The 11,901-nt window shown below is 35.6% G+C and overlaps 1 protein-coding gene across 1 annotated transcript in view; it reads right to left on the reverse strand.

Annotated features, from left to right (window-relative positions):
* The window catches only part of LOC142161146 (ATP-dependent translocase ABCB1-like), a 46,022-nt gene extending 35,476 nt beyond the window's left edge, over positions 1-10,546 (reverse strand). Inside the window, exons 1-3 of the mRNA XM_075216440.1 lie at positions 10,447-10,546; positions 2,986-3,055; positions 2,141-2,231 (exon numbers count right to left, since the gene is read on the reverse strand). Coding sequence (XP_075072541.1) covers positions 2,141-2,231; positions 2,986-3,031 — 137 coding nt within the window. The 5' untranslated portion in view covers positions 3,032-3,055; positions 10,447-10,546. The remainder of the gene's footprint in view (positions 1-2,140; positions 2,232-2,985; positions 3,056-10,446) is intronic.
* Positions 10,547-11,901: the final 1,355 nt, after the last annotated feature.

The following is an 11,901-nucleotide window of genomic DNA, read 5'->3' on the forward strand; positions in this document are numbered from 1 at the left end:
CCGCGATAAATGGCCTCATTGATGTCACTAGCTCCTAATTTAGAGTTATCACTAAATCTAGCCAGAAGGTGAACTTTTTTCACCTTGGCAAAACCATGCTGAGTTGTGGATGGGAAGAGGCGTCGGGGACTGAAATGTGTTGGACAGATTTAGAGTTAGGAAGGTAGCGTGTACTAGCTGAAATCTACATCCCGATTCACATTGCCGGTTCACACGTGCAGGGGATATTGAAGCCCTATACTTCCAGTTCCAACTTCTATTAAATAAGTAATAACAAGCTAAACAAATAGATTCAAAATAATAATTAAAAAATGAAAAAAACAAAAAACATTCTCAAATAATTGCAAGATCTTCCAGAGCCTGCTGCAGTCCTTTGCAGCCGTCGGAGGTGGGGGCTGGAGAATACATTGCAAATATGATATTTTCCCATTTCTCCCTGGTATCCTCCGCTGTCGCCATTCTGAGATGGCAATAATGTTAAGAGGATTCCCTAGATGGGGCTACATCCTGCGATAGCGGACAATGACTTTTTGATGTACTTGGAGAGGTGCTAACTATAGCAAAACATACGTTCTGCCAATGTCATACATGCCGCTAAAGTAGTCCAAAAGACAGCTTGCATACCTTTAATTTTTATTTGTTTATTGTTTAATCTTTATAAATATATTTTTGTAAGGATCATGCAAGTATAATACATAGCTTAAAACATAAATGTATTATTACTATTCATAAGACAGAAGGACATAAAAGTATTTTTGCTTGAATTTGTAAAAATAAGCAGAAGGAGAAAAAAAGGCAAAAGTTAAACCACCTACAGCATTACTCAGATTAAAGTTGTACCCCAACACTAATGACAAACAGAAAAGCTGTCATTTATAGAGACATGTTGAACAGAAGAAAAAGACATCTCTGCTGGGCTTTCAGGAGTAAAATAATTGGGGGAAATGAGCTACACATAAAAAATAGCAAGTGATTGAGAACACAACATATTGTAATAAACTGTAGTCGGGTAAAGAAAGGCTGGTGAGGTCCCTTATAGTAATGAGCAGTCTCCGTGTGCAATTGTCTTCTATTTGAACACTTGTTGAAATGTCCGCCCATGTACTCACACGTTGAGTTAGGTGACTCATGATCAAAGTTGAATAACTTTTTTTTATAGAACACTCAAACTATAATTATTTTTAGAAATAATTAAATATTGCAACAAGAGAAATCACTAAGTATATATTTGTCCGAAGAATATACCTCACTACTCAGCTGCTGCCTGATTAGCTCTGCACGCCCCACTGAAATGTCCTTTGCAAAGCAAAACCGAGGATAGGATTCATTTATTAATGTTCTAAAATATGGAATGCAAATACCGACTCTTTTTCCTGTGAATTCATACACTTATTTTTAACATGTTCCTCAATATTATGGTTGGAACTGGCAGGGCATGTGCAGATTGAGACGTTCCTTGCTGGGAATGGACTATTCAAAGTAAGGCGTCCTATCCAGCACCCATGCAAAAACTGTAAGCGAATCTTAGCAAGCGCCCGCAGAGCCTTTGCAGAATGCACCAAACTACATGATTTTTTCAGGTGGTACCATTAGCCATTACTTTCAATGGGTTCTCTTTTTGGGTTAAGTGGGCAGAATTTATAGAGGAAAGAACATTTACATATGAATTTATGCCATATGAATAGAGCAGTAAAATTTGCAAATTTGCAAATGTGGCACATGCCAATAAGTCATCCCTGATTTTCCCACAATTTGGCATAAATGAAGTTCCAATACATGTAGGAGTAAAGAAAATGGAAAGTTTTAAAGAATTAGGGGGTAACCAAAAAGTGATAGCACTCTGTACGCTGGAGTGATGTTTTTCAAAATGTGCTGCACATTTTTTTTAACAAATGATCCCCACTGACGTTTGTAAAAGAATAGGTAATTGAAGTATTGTATTGTAACATACAGACTCCTTGATTTCATAGAAATATCACAAGATAAAAGAGGCATCTGGCGACATAAACAGGATAACATGACATTTCACACACTGCCTTTCAAACCTTAAATTGAATGCTCTTTTGTGAGTAGCTGTCAGCATAGTTCGACCACCACTTGCAAATATAGAAACATCTGATGGAAGAAGAATGTGTCTTACTTCTTTTTCTTTTCGTGTATCACCCCGTTCCTTGCTGGCTTTTCATCTTGTTGAAAGGCAGGGTTGTCATAAACATTATCAGGAAAGCCATCTAAAACAAGGCAATGCCACAAATTTACCAATCAAAAGTAAAAAAATTAAAATAAAATTATATTGAACTCATTCATTCATCATCTATGCATACCAATGAATTCACTTATCTATTTTAAGTCAACGTGTATAAATACCTACTGTAAGAAAGAGATGGGTATTTTTTTAAAAGGACAATTGTTAAAAAAAAAAAAAAAAAAAAAGGTGTATAGACATTACCTTGTTCTTGTTTAACCTGCAAGAAAATATGCAAGACTTTCTTGATTGCAAACATATTGCAAGCATTGCCCTCTTCCCTTGTGACCTCCTGTCGTTACCTATGCCATCTGCACACCAGATTTATTTTGCCCTTCCCTCTGGGCTTTCTGCCATTGGTCTCAACCTGTCATCTTCCCTCAGTCAGTGCCTCTGATCCTGTTAGCTACCTCCACATTACTGGGCGCAGGTGCAGCTTGCTCTGATTTGCTTCATTTTCAGTCCCCCACCTCCCCTGCTTCTAACTTTAGTGAGTTACTATACCCCACCTTGCACCTCATTGCCCTGTATGGCTCCTGGATGTGCTTTGTGTTGTACTAAACCGTATTGACACACATACATATTATATATATATATACACACACATACACACGCACGCACACATACACATATTATATGTGAACACATCCATCTATACAATTGCAGTCTAACATGGAAGCAAAGTAAGCAAAATATATCCATAGAAGGTATCATCCAGCTAATTAAAGAGAATGACTTACCAATGATGACTTTGTCTTTTTTGGGTATTTCTATATCTTCTCTCATATTGACTCTTTAAGAAATTCAAACCTGTGGAACATTAAAATGGTACTTCATTATAAATGGCATCTATTGGAATATGTGTCTCAAGATAGGTTTCAATTCACTCTGCAAAGAAGGAAACCTATTGCTTACCCAAGTTGCTATACGTGTCAAACCAGCCCATCCTTAAACATGCATTATTTATAAGTAACACTATCAGCTAATTAGCAACAATTTGAATGTAACATTACCTTTAAATTTATTGAGAAGTGTTGCTAGGATAAGAATTAACTTAGAGGAAATGGGAGACTTTATTCTGTAAATAAAACTTATATATATATAACAATGTATAATATATATATATATATATATATATATATATATATATATATATATATATATATATATATATATATATATATTTATTATACATTTAGTTATTTATTTTAAAAAAGACATAAAGTATTTTTCCCAATATTTCGGGTATAATAGCTTGAAAACATTGTACTATAAAAGTTTGTCACACACTGCCTGGCGTGAAATAGCTCTGTGCATGCCCAGAAACAGATCATAAGCCAATGATGAATGCAATGGCATGCATTTCATGTCTAAACGCAAATGACACTTAAGAATGCCTACTACTTGAGAGGCAGAACAGGGTGGTAAGGGGCAGATGGATATAGTCAATGTACAGTAAGGATGTGCCGACGCAGATTCGGACGATTCAGGTACCGGGTTTATCTTAAGTATGTTTGTTTTCAGACATATAATTTGTACCAGCTACAAGGCAGATGAAGGCATCGACTGCTAGTCGCAGCATAATGATGACTGTCTCGGCCAGTAACAAGCACGGAACATGTGTATGCAAGTAAGATAGACCATATAAACAAATTGTTTTTATGCGTTAAGAACATCTTGATTTATGCATTTAATGGGTTTTTTTAAACCAATCATACTTTTATTAACGATAATACTGTTTAGAGTTATTTATTTATTTTATAATATCATTTACTGACATGCTTTCTGTGTAGGCAGAGCGCGCTTACACCCGGATTATAATCGAATCTCATCTTGAAATCCACTTGGATTTGACTACGGTCAGAACCATGCTGAAGTTCCGTGCTATTTTTTTAAACCGCAAGTTGGGATCCGGGTGGTCCTCAAATCAAACAGGTCAGGCTGATCTTTGGGGAAAGTCTTGTAAGCGTATGGGTGACTACACCTAAATTCACAGCTACTACTGGTACATATTATTCATCTAATTCCAATGAAATAAATACACAGCGTTGTGTATTACAAAATATTCTAAATCATTTCCAATCACGCTGAGTCATCTTAGCCTAATATAAGCTTCAAATAAATAAGGTTTAGAAAATTCCAGAGTGAACAAGTCCTAAATAGCCCGATAAGCCAATTGGAGATAACTAGTGCTCTGTCTCCAAGCTGATTTCTTCTGGGATATTATGGGTCTACTGCTAAATCTGTACCTAGGTTGAATAAAATTAATTATTAAAAAGCTGTTTACAGCAATTAATTAATGGAGCTTGTGTTAATGCAGTCAGAAAATAAAGGGAGCAGATAAATAGCTCCCATGTGAACTGATTCAGGTTTATAGCTTTGTAATAGCTTTAGAAATTTTCCACTATGTTAATGATACAAATTATATGTAAAGTAAATAGCTATATATTTGCATATCTGTTCTTAGTGATCTGAGGTAACGAGTGCCAACAGCAATAAACTTGCGAAGAATTTAGCAATCTCTCACTTTAAACATACTTTGCTCCTTCGGCAGAATTGTGCAATGCTGTAAATATTGTAATACTGTTGGCATAACAACACTGTTTGGCAAGAAGGCCACACATGATCTTGAGGGTCATTTGCTAAAGTCAAATGAATAAAAACTTGGTTAAGCTTCCACAGTAAACTGAACAAAACCAGTGGCCAGAAACCCACCTACATTTAAATTACAACACTTCTGTAGACTAGAAGAAACAAACAGCTTATAGGCACCCCATCCTCCTGGCTGCATATAAAAACTATAACACAGTCTGCAGTATAAGACCCATTTTTGTGGTGTCTATTATTGCATTAATGAACTTTGGCTTCAACAAAATGGCCACCATGATTGTTCTCTTGGCTCTAGCATATGGTTTTTACTTATGTTTTGGTTCTAGTTTTTATGTGAAGTATTGTGCTTTAAAAGTAAGTTACTTGTGATAATCTGTAGTTTCTTGGCTGCTGAGAGTGATATGAAGCACTTGGCGAGAAACTGTGACAAGAATTGTATTTTTTTATTTGTTTTAATTAATTGGATGTGAGGGGGAGATTAGTAGTAATTTTGTAGAGTTGTATTATTTTGCAAGGTATTACATTATATTAATTTGGTAAGAGGTTAAAATTAATGTGGGTTTTTATACCTTATGCCTTTTTTTTTATTGTATCATAATACAATATATATATCTATATATATAGATATATATATATTATACGTTAGTACATTTATATACATTATACATTTTAATCTTATTATTATTTTGTGGGGGGTTTTTTCAGGTTTTTTTTCCAAAACAAAGCATTTGGAATTCCCACTCTAGAAATCCTGCATTTTCCCCTTCTGTGTGGTAAAATATTCTAAGTGTACAGTCAAACAGGATCTTGTTCTTAATCTCATTAAACATTTTAAAAAATGTTTTAAAATTAAGTTACATTTGGGGACCTTTTTTAACAATTAGCACTTATTCTGGTGAATAATCACCACAATTTACCCAAAAAATATCACTAGGGAAACTGAGCTTCAGTGATACTGACCCAAAGCAGGAAGGGTTGTCATACCACTTTTCTGGGCCATTCACTTGCGTGAGTTGGCTTGCCAGATTTGGGCTTTTAGTTCCACTTATGTAATAAAAAAAAAAAAAAAAGAAAAGTAGGCCCAGATTTGAGGCCTAGTTGGTGCAGAGGGTCACTTTAAAAGTAAAGTGCTACAGTGGCTCAAGAGATTGATCCTTTGAATATTGCAGGCCTCAGACCAGGGGTGTGCTTACCATGGCCTCTAAGAGTTTAGGTGTTTTATTCAGAAGCATGCCTCCGGGATCTACAGAAATGAGAGGTTGAGGATACCACTGCCATGAGTGAGAGTCTGTTGGTCATCCAGCGATCAAAAGAATCACATAGCCTGCTGAGACACTTAGGCAGTAGAGCATATGGCAAATCAAGTAATGATCTGCCTGGAAGAGAATGAGAATGGCAGATCTTCTGGTTTATGAGACTGAAGGCCTCTTTGATCAGCAGAATTTGTAGCTTGCCAAGGAGCAGCTTGATAGGGCTTTTGGTAGCTTGGACAGGAACCAGAGAAAAATGCAGATGAATGGCTCAATGCGTTCTCCAAGATACACTTGAGTGAGGAGTTTGATTTGGAGTGGGGATGAGGGATGCCCAATCATCATCATCAGCTATTTATATAGCGCCACTGATTCCGCAGGGCTGTACAGAGAACTCTCTCACATCAGTCCCTGCCCCACTGGAGCTTACAGTCTAAATTCCCTAACATACACACACAGACAAAGAGAGACTAAGGTCAATTCAATAGCAGCCAATTAACCTAATAATATGTCTTTGGAGTGTGTGTGAAGCCGGAACAACTGAAGGAAACCCACGCAAACACGGGGAGAACATACAAACTCCACACAGATAAGACCATGGTCGGGAAGGAACTCATGACCCCAGTGCTGTGAGGCAGACGTGCTAACTACTAAGCCACTGTGCTGCCCATATGTTTAAAGATTAACAGTTGACCTCTACTAAAATAATTTTCCCAATTTGTTTTGGCATCATGTTGTTATATTACTATCAATGGAACAAAGTTAATTAATTGTTCACATCTATAATAATTCAATATGCTACTTGGAGCCTGTATACTAACCTGTGCTGTTGTCCTGTTCCTAATTTAATCAGAAAATGTTTGGTTACAAAGACTGAAGAACCAATGCTGCTGATATTTTTTATGGGGTAGACTTATACAATTCTAATAAGTGCTTTCCCCAATGTTACAGCACAGTAGTGGAATTTCACTTTCACTTTTAAATGCAAATCTAACACCAATGAGTATAAGGCATTAGCTAGTCATGTTTTTCCACAAGCCATTTAATATATATTCTTGAGTTAGACCATGAGCAAGATATAATGATTCAATATGTTGCACTACACTATTTATTTGTGAACTTTGATAGATGCATTTAAACTTTGAGCAGGGTTACCATATCAGATATGTAAGCACTGTCACATTATCTCACACTTGCCATGATGGCAGCTGTGTGTTTGCAATCAGCAGGACTGTAAAAATGTACTTTGTTTACAGTAGACATTCAAAACATTCAAATAAATATATTTTATGGGGGAAAAACAAATGAATTAAACCTTTTTACATTTTGTCATTAATGACTTTTATTACTTAACAAGTGACATGAACTGATTTTTTTTTTTTTTTTTCGTGTGTTCTTTTGGGACTTTATATTCTAGATATGTATTGGACATATCCTGCAGTGTATTTTCTGCTGTACCAGAGCGTACCTAGACTCGTAGTCAGACGTATCTTAAGATCCGCTTCTTGTTGAATATGGACGTGTGTATGACCGATTTACGAGTGATGTAAGAAAAACACAATTTATGTTGGTTTTGCGTAACCTTAATAAATCAGGGCATAGCGCGTAGCTGCACTGAAATTATTTGGCATACAGACTGTATGTCTTTATAGTAGATCAAAAAGTAGGCAATAAGCATGTTTAACAATTGCAATGAAGCTAATAATAATACGACATCTTGTACTCCATTTTCTATTACCAAAATAAAGTACTATGTTTACAATTGTTTTTTTTTTAGAAATTTCCAAAAGGCCTTTATATTTAAAGTTAAATATGTTTACATTTTAACAGTGATTCCTAACCAGCCAGGACACATTTGGCTGTCCTTTTCGTCAGGCTGAATGTGTACTATATAAGAATTGTTGATCAAAAGTTGGAAAATATTGCAATTTGGATTATCAACTATATTTAAATTGTAAATAAAATAAACTAGCTACAATTAATTCTGCTTCAAGTCCTACTACTTTTTAATCAGGATTCTGGTTTTATATATTACAATATTGTAACATTGATAAGTCCCAAAAAGTAAAACAAATGAATCATACAGAATTTGCATCACCAACAAAAAAAACAGTTGGGAACAACTGTTATCTAATAATACCAGTAAAGGAAGTAATAAGTGGGTCATTTGTGTAAGTTCTACATAACTCCTAGATCGTGAACACATATTACACACACAACTATTACTCTCTTTACATCATTCGGAATATTTGCCTACATTAATTATAAGCTGTCATAATCAGATTCTGGCAGCAATACAAAGCATTTTGCATAATCAGTAGCATTCAACTCTTCTTAGGGAGAGTGACATGGAAATGTATTTTTATATACACACACACAATGTAGGTGGGATAATATCTCTATGGGAGAATTCAAATGACCGCAATATTCATGAGAACAATGCGGCCTGCGCACTATTACAGTACAGTATGGTAATTTTAATGCAGAATTTTGCTCGCAGCTCACAGAGCTGTGAGCAAAAGTCAGAGTTGAAATTACTGTACTAATGGTAATAATGAGCACTATTACCGTAGTAATAGTGCAAACAACACGGTCAGTTGAATTCCCCCCTATGCCTTCTACCTTCTGTGCAGTCGCAAATCTACTAACTAATAGTAGTCACTATCCTTACAATCTGGTAGAACTGAAGTAAATATAAAACTGGCTTATCTGTAGAGTCATTTTGAAGTATTGTTTACAGTGTTATTATTTAGAAGTGATTACACAATACATATATATGAGCGTCACTTGTGTACAATGGGCTTTATGTACTAATGTATGTACATATAACCACAGTACTCCATTTTTGAAGCAGAGCAGTGCTATATATAATATTTATGTATTACATATGACACAGCTTTGCTCAAAACAGAGCAGAGCTGACCTCCACCACCCCAGTGGTGACAAAGGTAACATACTGCATGGTAATGATTAATCCCATTACCAGGCAGATAGATCATACTTGATAACTTATGGCAAGTATGATCCGGGAGCCTGCTGGGGAAGGTGGGCGTGCAGGGGGCGGGGCTCCGCAAATGACTTCATTTTGTCCACGCCCCCATGACGCAAACCGCTGCATTTTACAGCGGGGGCAGGGCCAAACGCCGGAATTCGTATAGTTTTGGACCTAATTCTGCCCACTTCACTAGGAAGTGGGCAGATCCGGGAGATTGTCACACTCTCCCGGGAGTCCATGAGACTCACGCGAAATGCGGGGGTCTCCCGGACATTCCGGGAGAGTCGGGAAGTATGAGATAGATAGATATACAGTGGTGTGCAGACACAGACCTTCTTTGATAAACTAAGAAAAATACCCCCTATGTAAGTGATTTACAAACACTTTCCGTGAGCAGCTTATGAAACATTTTTTTCGTACATAACTACATACAAGTACTCAAATACTCCACAATACTTATTTGACTTTCTTTCAATTCACTGAAACGACAGCACTATCACTCACAACACAGAATACAATAACAATCTACACATCAGACCACCAGAAGATAAAGTATTATTAGTCTTGCTAGTTTAACCTTATTAACTTTATTAATTTAACCATCACACCATACATAAATGTATATTTAACATAATGCTGCATGACATTGATAAAACTATTTTTAATATGAAAATGGCTTCCTTACCATTCATATAAATGACATTTAAATAGCTTATATAACATAGCACAGTATCATGCTTCATAGGTACATGGTTAAATGAACATATAGCAAACTTTATAACTTGCTTGCACAGTCTTATCAGTACACAACTGATATTAACTACCAATAATGACACCGTATGAAGTGATAAGACATATCGGAAGTTTCTCTTATCTAAAAGGGAAATCGACAGCAGCCTAAATTAAAACACATTTTAAAATCATAACTTAATAAATAAAATAAAAAAAAAGTATCTTTCTTCCCGTCTGATCAATAAAGTGATGTGTTAAAGGAGAAAGGAATTGTCACTGCATGCACAATATAGGAAACTATACAATATACAACTATACAATACACACACTTCAGCTTCAATTAGGACACTTTTGGATGAATATTTTCTTTGTCCATCTGCTTTTAATAATGTTGGACAAATTGCTATAAACACACACCTCAATCCTTTAACAGTTTGAGTAAAATACATTCAGATTGTAAAGAGTGCAGCCAGTCTAAACATTTTCCTAAATGTATTATAAAGCCAAGATATGTATAGTTATATAAGAAATATATACTGTAGCATAGATAGCTATTACAATATTTTTAAACAATCAATTTTTTGAGATGTAGGGTACATTATATGTTCAGTTACCTTATCATAGGATTAAAGAGATGATATCCTGTGCTCTGGATGTTAAGATCTATCTTCACATAATCTTCTCCCTTCTTATATATCCAGCCTGGACGGGACTGGTCTGACCTGTTTGCTGGGAATCAGATTTGAAGCAGGTGAAAAGCCATAACCCTGCTTTAAACACCTCATCCCAAGCCTCACCTCTTCCTCTTACCAGACTGGTTTAAAGTAACCACTATCAGCAGGAGACCATTTCAGTTTACATTCTTTAGTTTTGCTATGTCATTGCTAGTGTGAGAACGACATAAAGTACATTTTTTATGAATAAAAGGCTTCTGAGTTCATTTATGAAGCCAACATTATATGCTATGTTTTCACCACTATTATTATATATAAGATAGTGTTTAACACCAATTATGTAAGTATTTCTTACTAAGTATGCAATGCACTTTTTTGGAAATATAATTTTTTTAAAAAACAAACAAAACAAAAACATTTACTATTGTGGTGATGACATTGATAAATCTCCTTCATATGACTTTTTGTATTTTTCTGTTAGATTAAAGGAGTATTTATTGCCTATTCATAGAATGTAGCCAGTCTGTGCGTTAAACCAATAACCAGTCCATAACCAGTCCATAACCACTGCCTCAAGATTGTTTTTCATAAATATTGGTTGTAAAGTGCCCAAGTGAGAGCACATTCCTCCTAATTGCCCCAAATTAGCTGGGGGAAGTCCCGAATCTGGGGGACTATCCTGTCGTTCAGACAGCTAGGAATGTTTCCTAACTTACTTGGAATGTTGGGAAGTGAGTTGCACACAAAACTACCACTGGTGAGAAAGGTGTTATCGGAGCATGGGAGGACCTAGTGTTTCAGTGATACCAAGCACACCCAGGCCACAAAAACATTGCGATGTTGGCACACCACCACCACTAGGTGGCCACATCTCTGTCACAATTCCAAAAAATGGAATATTAGGAGGTATGATATCAGAGGTTTCAAATTATTTACATCAAAAATACTGCCTCCGCCCAAAACTGTATAAAGATGACGTGATGTGTACTTTAAACAAGTAGATACTAAATTCTTCTGCCTAGCATTTTAGAGATAGAATTTGTGGCGATATATAGCAGGTTGTGTTTTATGTTTATATGAAATATATATGAAAAATACAGATATATGTAGTCATCACATTGTGTCAATCAATAGCAAATTCCCAGTAGTTCCCTTTAATAGTATTTCTTCATGGAAGATAAATGATCTAAAATATATTTAGAACACATAAGGTCCTGAATATTTGGATATTATTATATATTACTAGTAACTACTTCAAATAAAGACAAATGCATCCTATGAAGTTCAAGTCACAACTCTTTTTTTCCTTAATAGGCCACCTACTAATTACTCCGAATTCCAATTTATAGTCCTTCCTCTGAATGCCTTAAAAATTAACACTTCCAAAAAAAGGTA

The sequence above is a fragment of the Mixophyes fleayi genome, chromosome 6 (genome assembly GCF_038048845.1).
Source record: "Mixophyes fleayi isolate aMixFle1 chromosome 6, aMixFle1.hap1, whole genome shotgun sequence".
In the NCBI taxonomy this organism is placed as follows: Eukaryota; Metazoa; Chordata; class Amphibia; order Anura; family Limnodynastidae; genus Mixophyes; species Mixophyes fleayi.